The sequence below is a fragment of the Cheilinus undulatus genome, linkage group 20, assembly GCF_018320785.1.
Source record: "Cheilinus undulatus linkage group 20, ASM1832078v1, whole genome shotgun sequence".
NCBI lineage: Eukaryota > Metazoa > Chordata > Actinopteri > Labriformes > Labridae > Cheilinus > Cheilinus undulatus.
Genome location: NC_054884.1, coordinates 38,326,471 through 38,341,772, shown reverse-complemented (window position 1 = coordinate 38,341,772; position 15,302 = coordinate 38,326,471). Strand labels below are relative to the sequence as shown.

The 15,302-nt window shown below is 37.9% G+C and overlaps 1 protein-coding gene across 1 annotated transcript; it reads left to right on the top strand.

Annotated features, from left to right (window-relative positions):
• Positions 1 to 2,837: 2,837 nt before the first annotated feature.
• Positions 2,838 to 7,425, top strand: LOC121528648 (gastrula zinc finger protein XlCGF57.1-like). Its single transcript, XM_041816182.1, has 2 exons — positions 2,838 to 3,063; positions 5,319 to 7,425. Exons 1-2 carry the CDS (start codon positions 2,895 to 2,897, stop codon positions 6,845 to 6,847), a joined length of 1,698 nt encoding a protein of 565 aa, XP_041672116.1. The 5' UTR covers positions 2,838 to 2,894; the 3' UTR covers positions 6,848 to 7,425.
• The last annotated feature ends 7,877 nt before the right edge of the window (positions 7,426 to 15,302 follow it).

Below are 15,302 nucleotides of genomic sequence, written 5' to 3'. Positions count from 1 at the left end.
TTACTCAGCTGTAAAGTTCTTCCATAGACTGTGAAAAAAAATGGAGCTGTCCCTGCTTCTTCCTCGTATATCAAATTTCCGGCAGACTAGACGCAACCAAGGCGCACTGCTGCCCTCTACAGTAGTGATGGGGATTCCGGCTCTTTTCAGTGGTCCGGTTCATTTGAAGAGCCGACTCTTTAGGCTCTTCATTCGAGTTCAAGTTTGGCTTCATTTGACCTGCCAGTTTTAGCAATATCACAACATATGATCAGCTGTGGAAAGAAACTAAATATATTTACCCAAATTACTGTAATCCAGTAGCTTTTTTGTTTATGCTACTTGTACCTTCTGAGGAGTTTTTAAAATAACTACTTTTACTTTTCCTTTAGTACATTTTGAGTGAAGAACCTGTTGTTGCCTTTTATGTTTTGAACTTGGTACCATTCCTTGGGTGAACGTCCCTAGTTAGCGTTGTCTGGCTTTAATCACTAAAATATGTTCTTGTCCCTTACCCTACTTTGTCACACATTCCTCTATAGACATGTTTTGCTATAATATCTTGCTTATGTGGTTTTGCCACAGGTTAAGATGCAAATGCAGTTATTCAGTTTATTCATGTAAAAGCTGAATCACCATTAAAGTTTCTGAGCCAAACAAAAACCATAAAAGGATTTTGCACTATTTCACTTTACCTTAAAGTCAGATAAGTGTACTTGGTTTTTCAGCGTGCTGCATATTCTGTCAGCTGATATGTATGTCAGTATACTGAGCATAATGTCTTACCCTCAGTGAAATGCTAGCTCTTCATTTAGTCTATGTGTAGCTATGTGTTAGGTAAAGGTTTGCTTGTTTCTTTGGCTGTGTACAGCTGAGGAGAGCTTCGTTTTCATCAGGGGGGAATATGTAGCAGTCAGAATTTCATTGCAGTATCTAACTATGCCACAAGGTGGAGCCCTTGCTCTGTTTATGTTGTATGAAGCAGAAAGTAGCCAGTGTGTGTCTCTCCCTCTGCCATTCTTCCATGTAAGCACGACAGTGAAGAAGACTCCCAAGACTACGTGACGTGCTGGTGAAGGTTATGTCTATATTTAACTGCTCACCTCATTTTGGAGCTGAAAAGTGTGTCAAACTATTTTAGGGTTCAGATGGTGAAGTTTTCCTTTGTGCCATTGTGTAAGCCCTTTTTTCACTCAGTCTGTTTTTGATTGGCCCTGAGTTTGATCCCACAAGCCCCTGTACAGGAGGCTGTGTTCCAGGTTAACAGGGATCTACTGGGGAATCCAGACAGAATAGCTTTTAACTGTTTAACCTACACCCATCAATATCATTGAATAGCCTGAATGAAAAAACACCAAATTCATTTCTCATGATCTGTGCATTTGTTGGTTGTTGGGAAATTATTTAGACATCTGGAAAAATTATCTCAAGGACCTGTTTTCTTATTGTAGTTAGGCTAGAGCAACCTACTAAAACCTTATGTTAGTTACATTCACACCACATGAGACCACATTACATTGAGGTATGTGAAATAAAGTCTTAATTCAGTCATTTAAATGCAGCTTTATCACTTTAATTGCAATTCTTTTTCATTTTTATTTCATTTTATTTATCTCAAACATAGAAAAAAAAAAACCCACTTCCCAGCAAAATGAAGTCACATAATCTGGACAGTCTGTTCATCATAGATTCAATCTTTGGTACGGACAATTACAATGTTGGAGAAGGGGCAGAAGGAAGCTAAAAGCTTATCTAGTTCTACCCCTACCTACAATATTACTTCACTGTAAGACTCCAGCACCTGATGTCTGACATCTATGCTGCAAACCAAAGGCTTCACTTTATGCTGATATTTACAGCTAATATTTTGGCTGTAAATATCAGTTAAAAAAGGCAAATACCTGTAAGATATCCAAATTTCTATCTGCTGATACTGATTTCATTGAAATGTTTCCATATCAATTGTTTTTGCCTGAAGAGTATGTCCACAAGTGGGATCCACTGGAATGAACTGCAGACCTCTGAAGAATTTGATTTTGGAGGCCACTGCTGTGCTTGAAGTCAGTGTAAACAAGTGGGATCCACTGGAATTATCCACAAACTTATAGAGAAATATGTTTACTGACAACATTAGAATGGGAAATTCATTACTTGGTCTTTAACCCCCCCCCCCCAAAAAAAAAAAAAAAATTTTTAGACTTTTATACCTGGAGTCATGAGGCCCTCCAGCTGGACTTGATAGTTTGCTCAAATTACTATCACTCTCCTCATTTTAAATATCATTAATAGTCATTCTGTGCCTCATTTAACCTCTGACATTCCATTTTGCATTTTTAGTTCTATGGCAGTTGGTACTCATTTGTTCCTGAAGTATTCTGAGAATCTGCCTCTAATAGAAATACATAGATTTCAGACCGGTTTATGGTGAACACTGCCCTCTGCTGGCTGTATATAGTAAGCAGCACCTTTTTTGTTGTCTATTCCATATAAAAGAGCCCTGAAGAAGAAAACAAATGACGGCGGGGCTGCTACAACAGACTACAACACAATGCATCATGGATAAAGGAGTTTCTCTGGGATTGATACAGAACAGACACTGCCAGGTAATTTTGTGTATTTTTGCACACCATGCATTTAGGACTAGATGGGCATAGTTGGAGTAAAATTCCTGCCCAAATATCAATCAGATGTGATGCTATTGCTAAAAGTGCAGGAGAAATGAAGCCAAACTGGTACTCCAAGAGCCGTTTGGGAGTCGAAAGAGTCGTTTGTTCTCCTGTGGAGGGCAGCAGTGCGCCTTGGTGGCGTCTAGTCTGCAGGAAATTTAAAAGAAGAGGAAGAAGCAGGGAAAGCGCCATTCTTCTGACAGTCTTTGGAAAACAGCGAGGAACTTTCCAGCTGAGTAAAGAACAAGAATGTTTTCAGTGGAGAAGTTTAGAGATGTGAACGAGCGGCCAACTGCTGCAGCTGAGGAAATATGTGACGATGCTACAAGAGCTGCCGTCGAGGACGAGGCAGAGATCGACCGTCAGCGCAGAATGATGGATATCGATTGGAAACCTCACATCCTCTTACAAATAATAGGTGAGGAAATACGATTTTAGCTTTGTATTTGTGCTCAAAGATGCTGTTATTGAGACGAAACATGGGGCTTATATGTTATACAAACAAACAATAGCTCATATTTCTAGATTACATTTTCTGTTGAAAGGAAATGGAATCAACCGCCAGATGTTAAAAACTGTGGTCAAGCCAGCCTCTGAAACTTTTTGTGGTGCACATGTAGAAAGACATTACGGTAAAGGACGCGAAACAACTGAAATAAAAATAGTCAATGGCTGGGTCCGTTCGAAAAGTCCAGAAATTACCTCCTACGTCCTTTCCTATCCACTTTTCCTTAACCCCGGTGAAAAACGTCGCAGGGTCAAGGAAAGGTGGGAGTAAGAGGATAGGAAAGGAGAACAGCGGTGATTAGGGAATCCGACTGCACTTTCCCTAGGCGGATGTTACGGACGTGACGTGTGTTTGTGTAAAAACTACAATTTAACGTTGATGGACTACAAAATTCTCATCTACCACTCGGTGCGTTCTCCGTGTTGTTATGAGCAGCGAATGAAACGTGAAAACCTCGGTGATAAATATGAGCTCATTAAGATTTTTATATCCTAAAGTCTCTTCAGGACGAGGAACTGTGACTGTGAACATCTAACAGCAGAAACTTTTCTCTTAATCTGAACTGTCTGCCAAGTAAATACGGCTGGAGTAATAATATTCAAGTCCTTTTGTTTAGCAAAAATATTAAATTGTTTTGTTTAACTCCCTCTCTATCCCTTTTTTCTTTATTTCTCCCATCTCTGTTAATTTTATTAGTCTACTCTGGTTCTGTCTTTATTTCAGCTCCTTATGTGAAAAGCTGTATAAACCACTATCATAATTATGATGATAAATATAATAATCAGAATATGGCAATATATAAACTGTATTGCTTCAACTGGTTGTGATTTATAAACCTTTGTCATATTTACTTTAATATTTCAAAATAGAGAAACAAATGCAGTTTGATATACTGACTGATTGGTTTACTGTTTGGATAAAAATGGAAATGAGAAAAAAAATGAAATTGTTGTCAACAGTGAAATGATCTAGTTTTCATGTCTGTAATATTCCTCTGTTCATCCCTATTTCCTTCCGTTTATCACATGAATTATAAGTTTGACAATAAATTTTACTGTTCAATCTGGGTTAGTAAAGTTACAGTCAAATTGATCGCTTGTTTTGATGAGCGGTCAACAGGTGTGTCAATTTAAATGAAGTCTACGCAAAGAATTGTGGGTCATCTTTTCATGTCTCCTTTGGTAAAGGATGGTCCAGTGTTTCCTAGGCTGAAGGAGATAATAAAGGAAGTAATGAAGCTCCTTTCCTTATCTGTGAGAGAGTTTGAATGGCCTTTATCATGACCAACACTAAAATACTTGCAGGTTGTTTCACTCAGTTAGGAACCTTCCTAAGCAAAATGGACTATTCGAAAGGACCCTGGCTTGGGTCTCTGGCTTGAGTTTTTTCCTTGAGTCTTAGTCCCTCCCACCAGGGACTCATTCTGCTGGTTTTGTGAAGTTACATTGACCTCTACTGTGTAGCAGCATCCAATCAGAGAGTGACATCCAGTAAGAGGGCATGTCTTTGATTTAAAAGAATTTGGGGATGCCTACTCTCATGTCTCTCTGCTCATCGGTCTTCAAATCTCAGTCCTCAGTCTTCGGTCTTTAGACCAGCTAAGAGTCTTTGGGAAGGTCCTTAAGATGGTGGATCAGAAACTACTTCTGGTTCGACCAAGGACTAATAAATAACCGACATGGGATGTGTCTAAAATAGACAATGTCATAGATATCGATACATAGAGGCCGCCTGGACTGCTGGCTTTCATTGGGGAGGTTGCGCCATGCGACCGCCATATGCAAGAGGGGGAGTCGCAGCTGATGATGACTGTAAGTCAATGATGGCAGGAGGTCTGTTGTACCTCACAGAAGAATGAATCAGTTTTCAAGCAGTTTGTTTGACGATCCAGGATAACTGATCCAATGAAAAACCCAGGTTCTTATACCAAAATCTTGACCTAATATAAGGTTGCAGTGATTCTCTATGGAACAAACAGCAACATGTGTACTCACATGTAAACTTTGTCCTATTTTCATGATCAGTCTTTAAAATAACAAAGAATGTGTCATTGATATCATGTGGTGTTGAATAGGTATAAAACATTTTGGCTGAACAAACAGTTGTATACTGGCACTAATGACATGTTTCCTCCCCCTGACTTTGTTTTGTTTTTGTATCTCCAGACGTCCCACAGCAACATGTGTGTAAGGAGGAGGAGGATGAGCAGCAGCTCTGTCACCAGGAGAGGAAGTCCAGTCTGGACCAGGAGGAGCCAGAGCCTCCACAGATGAAAGAGGAGCAGGAGGAAGAGTGGATCAAACAGGAGGAGACTGACATGTTGATAATGAATCCCACTAAGGAGGAAGGTGAGCACAGAGAAGCAGATGGACAACATGAACACCAGCTCCTTTCTCACAACTCTCATGTTGCTGAGAATCAAGATCCCAAAGAGAACAAGCAGAAAGACTCAGAGATAACTGTAAAATCAAAACCAAGACAAAACAGAGAAAGAAAACACACAGGTGAGAGGCTGTATTCATGTGAAGTATGTGGAAAAGGATTTAAATCTAATCAGAATTTGAAACAACACATGATGACACACACAGGTGAGAAGCCTTACTCCTGCAGCACCTGTGGGAAAAGATTCAGTCGGAAATCATTTGTGACTCGGCACATTCTAACTCACACAGGTACAAAGCCGCACACCTGTGGTACCTGTGGAAGATCATTCACACATAAGTCTTATCTGAACCAGCACTTAAAAATCCACTCAGGTGAAAAACCACACACCTGTACAATGTGCAACAAATCTTTCAGACGAAAAGGTTCATTAACAGCCCACATGAGAACACACACAGGTGAGAAGCCTTACTCCCACAGCACCTGTGGGAAAATATTCTGTACAAAATCAGATTTGAATCTGCACATTCGTACTCACACAGGTACAAAGCCACACATCTGTGGTACCTGTGGAAGATCATTCACTCTTAAATATACTTTGGACCAGCACTTACAAATCCACTCAGATGAAAAACCACATGCCTGTACAATGTGCAACAAATCTTTCAGACGAAAAGGTTCATTGACAGGCCACATGATGAGACACACAGGTGAGAAGCCTTACTCCTGCAGCACCTGTGGGAAAAGATTCTTTACAAAATCACAAATGAATTATCACATTTTTACTCACACAGGTACTAACCCGTACACCTGTGATACCTGTGAGAAATCTTTCAGACGTACAAGTGATTTGACAGTCCACATGAGAACACACACAGGTGAGAAGCCTTACTCCTGCACCACCTGTGGAAAAAGATTCAGTGAGAAATCAAACTTTAATTCACACATTCGTACTCACACAGGTATAAAGCCATACACCTGTGGTACCTGTGAGAAATCATTCACAAATAAATCTAATTTGGACCAGCACTTAAAAATCCATACAGGTGAAAAACCACATACCTGCACAATGTGCAACAAATCTTTTCGACTTAAAGGTCCATTGACAGTCCACATGAGAACACACACAGGTGAGAAGCCTTACTCTTGCAGCACCTGTGGAAAAAGATTTTGTGGGAAATCAGATTTGAAGAGGCACATTCATACTCACACAGGTACAAAGCCATATACCTGTGGTACCTGTGAGAGATCATTCACAGATAAAAAGTCTTTGGACAAGCACGTAAAGATCCATTCAGACAATGATGGTTAAACTGCATAAACATGTGACAGGTCTCTCAGAATTGGTGCTGACTTGATGGTTCATGAGAGAAGAACTGACACTGCTGAGAAGCTGTACCTTTGATATCTGAGATCTGCTAGAAAAGAGACTTTAGCTGCGTTTCCATCAGGTGGTCTGGTTTGATTGTTTACGGTTTGGTATGGTTCAGTACTTAAAACACTGAAGTAGTTTGCATTTCCAAAGACACCTGTATCTTTCTTCATTTCAATAATATGACGGCATATATGATTGACCTGACGGTTTCACAGAAAACCTTCAGGCTTCATGATTCAAGTCCTGCTTTGGTGCTTTCCCTCTCTCTCTCTCTCTCTCTCTCTCTCTCTCTCTCTCTCTCTCTCTCTCCCTCTCCGCGTGCGCACGTTATCTAAAATTCACCACACTGACGTCTTGATTACAGCATATTTTTCAAATGTTTCAGCATCACGAACAATTTGATAAGACTTAAATTGATAATGAATTGCATTAATAACATAGAAACATGCTATTGCCACAGACAGTGACTGAGAGAGAGACTAAATAGGTTAAAGTTCATCATCATACAGTCAGGATTCAACAGGTCATAGAAGAAGCTTTATCCTTTAAAATGTGTTCAGCATGTCAGTGGATGGTCTGAAAAGGTCATATTTTTATTTTATGGTGGATGAACTCACAAACAAAAATGTGCAAAAATTAAGACTAAACACCCTTTTGAAAAATAGACCATATTCCTGTAATCTAAAGGTTCACCTTTCAGACATCATCAGACCTCTGTGTGAATGATGAAGATTTATTCTTGTTATAATGTGAAATATTACATTCATGCATAAACTAGAGGATTTTAAAATGATTAAGTGTCCCTTTACGTTTATGACAAACTGGAAAATAAATATGAACTACAATGAAAGAAATAATGTGTTTGCACCAAAAATTTCCTGGTAAAGGATCCCTAAAACCCCAAATATGGCATAATCTTATGTAATTACTTAACTTCTTTTCCTTGTAACTTTAAGAAATGTAAACTGTCATCAGAACTTCATTGCACTTTGTAAAATATATTTTTTAGAGAACCTGTTAATACCAATCTTTAATATAGAGGTAGTTCATTTAAGGGACCAAACTTCTTTTCTCATTTCTCTAGTACTACTTCTCTTGAAAAAGCAAAAATGACTGATTTAAAAAATGCAATCTTTCTTATTAGAGTACTCAATTAATCTTCAGAAGAATCGATAGAGTACTCTACTGCAAAAAGAATCTATTACTGCAGCCCTAATCAGAGGTATACAGTATTAAACAGCTGTTTGAATGAAAACACTGCAACACAAGCTTTTGAACTTTTGTTTCATGTTAATGTTTTTCTTGTTCTTTTTGTTCAGAATTGAACATTAAGAGATTTTTCCACACAGTAAATGTGTCTGAAATCTCACTAGTTAAATCAGCTGGCTGCTCATGCACATTGACACAGGTCTATGTTTACCTTTGGCTGGTACCCAGCTATGTGCTGACAAGTTGGAGAGGAACAGAAACTGTGCATGCGCTTTGAGGATTTGCTTTTTTAATGACAGTGAAATTGAAAAACATGTATTTTTACCTCCACCAAAGAGGTTATGTGATCGGCTGGGTTTGTTAGTTAGTTATTTTGTTTGTTAGCAACATAACTCAAAAAGTTAGGGACAGATTTTGATGAAATTTTCAGGAAATGTCAGAAATGGCCTAAGGAAGAACTGATTAGATTTTGGGAGTAATCCAGATCACCGTCTGGATCCAGGAATTTTTTAAAGGATTCTTTACTATTGGGAGATGGGGCTTATTTTTAGTAGTGGAGTAAATCACAGCATGGGGGGACTGAGCTGCCTTGGCAGAGGTCTGCGCTCTCCGAGTGCTTTTCTAGTTACACTAATGTATTACTTATGTTTAAAATGGTTAAATTACATGTTACGTGTCATAACATGTAGTTAACTCACAGGTTCTGAAATTCTCGTGTTATATCAATAAACTATTGTGAATTCTCTAATGGCTTCCCTTGAGGCGAGTTTTTCTGCTGTCTGTTCTTTGTAAAGTCTTTGAGGGCGGTTTGACCAAGTGGTCTGGTTCAGATCAGCTCACTACTGTACTAGTTATTTGATAATAACCTGATTTTCAAGGAACGTCTGTTCTCTTTGATAGTTAAAGATGTGTATTTTATAAAAATGTAAAACATTGTTCACTTCTTAGTACTTATCATGCTGTTGTTTAATCCCGCTGTCCACAATGTTCATCTAAGAGGCAGTTAAGATAAAATATCTAATTTTCATAGTTTTCTGTTATTATTTGGCTTCTTCAGGTAAAACTGTCAATAAATTAAATTGAGAAAGAAGCCACAGAAATAACTCACATGTCAACTTCAGTTGCCTAAGAGGCAGACCTTTTTTTTGTTTTTTTTTTATCTCTGCAACTTTTTCAGTCTCTAGCTTTGGTAGTTTTTTTGGGTTTGAGAAACATTTTTATTTTTGATTTTGATTTGTTTTTATCTTCTAAAGTCCCAGTCAGTATTGGTGTTGTGTTAATCACACCTTTATATTTAAAAAAGTAGAGTGATAAACAGGCAGTCCTTTTTTAAGGCAGGTATGGTGGTACAATATAACATGTTTTGTTTTTTTTTTTTTTAATTAAGCTGGGGGTAGGGTAAAGAGAGAGCAGTATTAGTCCTAGGATAGACCCCTGTGGGACTCCACATGAAAGGGGCCAATGATGAAGTAGAGTCCCCAAGTCTGATCTTAAAAGATCTATTTGACAAATAATACCTGAACCAATTTAGAGTGGTACCCTTAAACAAGGCCGCCAGTAGGGGAGGGGGATGAAGGGGAGAGCTTATTGGGGCCCAGCCAAACTGGGGGCCATGGAGGTCAGCAATATGATGGTGTATTGTAAAATGAAGCTGTGATAACAATACTTGAGTTTTAAGCAGAATAATAACCACTCTTATCAAAACAACAAAAAATACATTTCATTTATTTATTCTATAATACAAAATACCCTTTTTAATGTAAAGCCTTTTTCTTAAAACCAGGGTGTCCACAGGGTTTTAAAAAGTATTAAAAGGTGATAAATTAGAATTGCCAAATTTAAGGCCATTAAAAGTGTTAAATGTGGTTTTAGAAGTATTATTTTTTGAAAAATAGGTATTATTTTTTAAGGCTATGAGGTGTCCTGATTGAAATTCTATCTGCTGAAGTTCGCGTTAGTTCGTTTAAACGTGGGCTAGCATGTCTGGGCACATAATTGAAGATCCTCCTCTCAATCCTGAAGTCTCAACTTTGGAGGCTATCTTTGATGATGTCATATTCAGTGGACGTAAACACGTTGCACGCTCAACTGAGTAGCCAACTGGCTGGCTTATCTTTAACGTCCAGACAACCATCATCGTTGTCATGGGCAAATTCAAGTTTTCTGACAGCGGGGTGGAAGACCCCAGCGTTTAAAGACTGGCTCAGGCCTGTAGTAGGGAGTAACCAGCAGGCTTATTGTTCAGTTTGTAAAAAAAAAAAAAAACATCAACATAAACTGGATGGGAGCTAACGCATTTCGGTCGCATGTGCAATCCACTTAAAGGTGCAGTGTGTAAAATTGGGACTGTCAACATCTAACAGTCAATTCTGGAGTGTGATGCTCATTTCTCTGGTGATTAATGTGGGAACCAGTGAAGTTTAAAAATCAGTACATGCTTAACTGTTATTTGGTTCCTTCTATGGTGCCATAGAAACAGGCAAAATGCAAAAATCCAAGATGGCAGCGTCCTTAGAGGGGACCCTCCCTATGTATGAATAAAAGGCTTATTCTGAGTTAATTTAAAACATAAATTAAAAAAATGTGTATCAGATGTCAACAGGAATTTGGATCAATCTACTTATAAATGTTATGTTTCATTTTAATCAAGCTTGTTTTGCTAAATGCTAATAGGCTAAATATTACACACTGTACCTTTAACATAAAAATGGAATGTGCGGTCAGCGAGAGCAGTTAACTCTACCACTCTCAACTTTCTGTGCTGCTGCACCACCACCACCGCAAACTAGTGCAACGGTACTAGCCAACGTTACGGCTACAGCAACTGGGTCAGACCTCCGGGTGAGTATGGGCACCACACCAACACCGCGTGCGGAGGCTGTGTGGTGTCTAAACACTGCAGTTAAAACACCATTCATTGAACTCCAACAAAGGAATAGTGGAGCTGTTTTAAGAAATGTTTCCCAACTCTGACATCGCAAAGTCATTCACTTGTTGTAAAGATGAAACCGGTTACATCATCAAGTCTGGATTAGCATCCTTCTTCAAAAAACAGCTTGTTGATGGCATCAACAAGGCTGGGCCATTCGTCAAAAATGGCCCAGTTAATCACTAAATCCAATACACTCAGAAGGAGATACATAGAGAAAAAAGAGGAGCTGGTTAAAATGGACAAAATTATTGAAGCAAAGGCCATGCAATTAAGACACTTGTCATAAGATTATTTTGCTCATGAGTTCATATTAGGCCTATAGAACATGTTCATGTTAAAATCAATAGCAATTCTACAGTTCATGCAGTGAATGCCAGCCAGTGTGCTGGAACTATCTCTTTATTGCACATTTTATGTTTTTTTTTTTTTTTTTTTACTCACGAGGTGAAATAAATGTGCAATATGTGGTCAACATCAATGAGTCTCTAAATCTATTCTGTTGTGTAGTGTTACATACAGTGCTTAACAAATTTATTAGACCATCTGTCATATTTGTCTCAAAGACCATCCAGCATCATTAAGTGCTTTAATGCGGACTCTTTCATTTTCAGTGAGCTCTCCACGTTTTACCATTTTGAACAGGAATCAGGAATTCACCCAGTTTTGAGCCGGCTCACTGGGCTTCTCTGAGAAGTCAGAAATTAATCAAGAATAACATTCAAGCACTGAAACTCATTTTTCTGTTCAGGAATGCAAGTACATAACTATAATCTGACATATGAATCAAGAAATAATAATGTGCTTTACTATTTTTTCAGTTTTTTTGTAAATCAGAAAATTTGAAAATTCATGGATAACAATAATAATTTTAGCATTAAAAATATCATTCGGGTTAAAGAGCTTCTAGATATTGGTGTATTAACCATTGCAGATGATTTTGGTAATTACAATGCTGTTAATTTAGGGCAGCTGTGGCATAAACCTTACTTTGGTTAGGGTTAGGGTGGTCTAATAAATTTGTTAAGCAAAATCTGCGTAAACATTAGAAAGGCTGCTGATTAACACTTGCAACTTAAGGATTATTGTATATACCCTGTAAAACAGAATGACCTTTCTTCATGACCAACTTCATGTTAACTATGAGGATTGGCAACTGAACTAAATGATTAATGTTAGACTTCATAGCTAGGCAGTAATGTGCATAAATGTCAGGATGCCAGAAAATAAACAGAAGAAACTGAGACAACCTTTTGGAAATGAATAGAATAATTGTGAAGAGACAAAAAATGAGTGAAAAGTGGCAAAAACAATGCAAAAATGGGAATATTAATTAATATTTTTTTAGGTCACTCATGGTGTTTTTCAGTTCATCTAGAATCTTCCTGACAGTAAAGAAGTGACTGTAGTTCCTTACAATAATAGAGTAACGTTTAAACAGCGTTACATTGTTTGATGTAGATTTCAGATTGGGTTTTAAAACCCACTTTAATGTCACTTTTGGGAATGCTTGGCCTTCTTTTAACTCAGTCTAATCAGATTAATCTTAAATATGCAGGTTCACACTATCTTCAATGTTAGACAAGTTTGTTATACGTAGAAACTATTTTATAGAGGTTACAATTCATGTTTGAAAAGTTTTTCCATGTAATGTAAAACTATAATCTTTTAATAAGTATCTTGTATTTATTGCAGCTCTGACTGGTTTTTATTTTACAGGTAAAGGGACTTTAGAATGTATTAATAATGCATGTGGGAATTACAGTTTAGTCTTTGAACTATTTTCTGTGTTTAATTAAAATTATAGCTTTTAATAAAATCAAACATTTTAGGTGGAAAAAGTTTCAATAAAATATTTAATTAAGGTCCACATGTTATTTTTGAGTATGTCAAGTCATTGTAAGGAAAACAATGGACACCCACCTCTCCCACAGGGATTCATTCAAAAGGGAAGAGGGGAGGGGACCAAAAGAATCTATACAAAAGTGTAGCAGTCAGAATTTTATTGCAGTACCTAATCAGGCCACAAGGTGGAGCCCTTGCTCTGTTTATGCTGTGTGAAGCAGAAAGTAGCTAGTGTGTGTCTCTCCCTCTGCCATTCTTCCATGTAAGCGCGACAGTGACTCACAAGACTATGTGACGTGCTGGAGAAGGTCATGTTTATATCTAACTGCTCATGTATGACTAGTGAATATAGCGCAGTGGAGACCTGGCTTTGTCTGGTCTATGTTCAGTATTGTAAAATAAAGTGCTGTGAAGAAATTCCCATACTTTCTTCTTGTCTCTTGTCTGAGCTAACATGCTATCCTGGAGCTAATGCTAATGCTGCTAAGGCCGCCTAAACCCAGCAACCAACCCTTACAGTGGCATCCTAACTAAAAGTCACCTCATTTTGGGGCTGAAAAGTGTGTCAAACTATTTTAGGGTTAAGATGGTGAAGTTTTCCTTTGTGCCATTGTGTAAGCCCTTTTTTCACTCACAGTCTATTTTTGATTGGCCCTGTGTTTGATCCCACAAGCCCCTGTACAGGAGGCTGTGTTCCAGGTTAACAGGGATCTACTGGGGAATCCAGACAGAATAGCTTTTAACTGTTTAACCTACACCCATCAATATCATTGAATAGCCTGAATGAAAATCCATCAAATTCATTTCTCATGATCTGTGCATTTATTGGTTGCTGGGAAAATATTTAGAGATCTGAAGAAATTATCCCAAGGACCTGTTTTTAATGTAGTTAGGCTAGAGCAACCTACTAGAACCTTATGTTAGTTACATTCACACCACATGAGACCACATTACATTGAGGTATGTGAAATAAAAAGTCTTAATTCAGTCATTTAAATGCAACTTAATCACTTTAATTGCAATTCTTCTTCATTTCTATTTCATTTTAGTCATTTATCCTGAACATAGAAAAAAAACACTTCCCAGCAAAATGAAGTCACATAATCTGGACAGTCTGTTCATCATAGATTCAATCTTTGGTACGGACAAATACAATGTTGGGGAAGGGGCAGAAGGAAGCTAAAAACTTATCTACCCCTACCTACAGTATTACTTCACTGTAAGACTCCAGCACCTGATGTCTGACATCTATGCTGCAAACCATGGATGTGCACAGACATTTTGGGAGGTAGGGGCTCCAGTGAGAAAAAGGGCATTTCTCTTAATCTATTCAAAAATTTGTAAAAAACAAAAAAGGAAAGTATATTAGCCCACCTCTGACTTAATAACCAACTTATTGTATCAGTTCACTGTGAAGATAATGTTTATCTTGAAGTACTTTTTATTTCAATCGCACCAAAAGATTTCAAAGAATTTATTATCTTGTGCAAAATAAACAAATTATGAGTGCATTTTTTTCTTATCTTGAAAACTCTTACTTCACCATGCCCCTCTCCTCAGTAGCTACAGTCAGATATTCTAAATATTTATTAGAGACTAGCAGCATAGAAAACATGGACATGATGTCATAGCTTATTGTGTTTTTGCTTACTCTTGTGATAAACCCAGTGAAAAGTAAAGAAGACATTGTCTTTGTGTGATCAGATTTATTTTGTAGCAATCTGTTGAGTTAAACTAAATGTGAGGGTATTTCAATAAATTGGTGATTGGTTAAGGCAGAGGTGGGCTAATATTTTTCAATTTTTTTAAACATTTTTTTCTGAAGAGAAGTGCCCTTTTTCTCACTTGAGCCCCTGCCCTCTAAAATGTCTGTGCACGTCCCTGATAAGGTGTGACCTAACCTAAAGTACAGTGAAGCAGCCGTTTTGGGAAGAAACGTGGAATAATTCTCTCACTATGTGCATGTTCTGACCGTCACTGTGAAAGCCAAACGACTGGTCGTTTTCATGTTGTTGGCAGAAAGCTTCGATGTGGCTTTTGGTGTTTATTTTTTACTCAGTGCTGATGCTTTTAAAAATGTAATTAAGTACAAAACTTCACTGAAAATATACTAAAGTAAATGTAGATGTGATTTGACAAACCACTCAAAAACGTACAAGTACACAAAAAGCTACTCAATTACAGTAATTTGAGAAAATGTACTTAGTTACCGTCCACCACTGATTTTGCTAAAAACTGGCTCGTCAAATGAAGCCAAACTGGTAGTGGAAGGAAGAGCCGAAAGTTCGGTTCTTTTTACTGAACTGCGTCAAATGATAAAGATCGCTGGAAAGATCCTAATTTCCCATCACTACTGTACACCTCGGTGGCGTCGAGTCTGCCGGAAATTCAAAAGAAGAGGAAGTACCG

Coding starts and splice junctions, on each gene's coding strand:
- LOC121528648 (XM_041816182.1), top strand. CDS start 2,895: ATGTTTTCAGTGGAGAAGTTTAGAGATGTGAACGAGCGGCCAACTGCT. Junction 3,064..5,318: donor CATCCTCTTACAAATAATAG/GTGAGGAAATAC, acceptor TTGTATCTCCAG/ACGTCCCACAGCAACATGTG.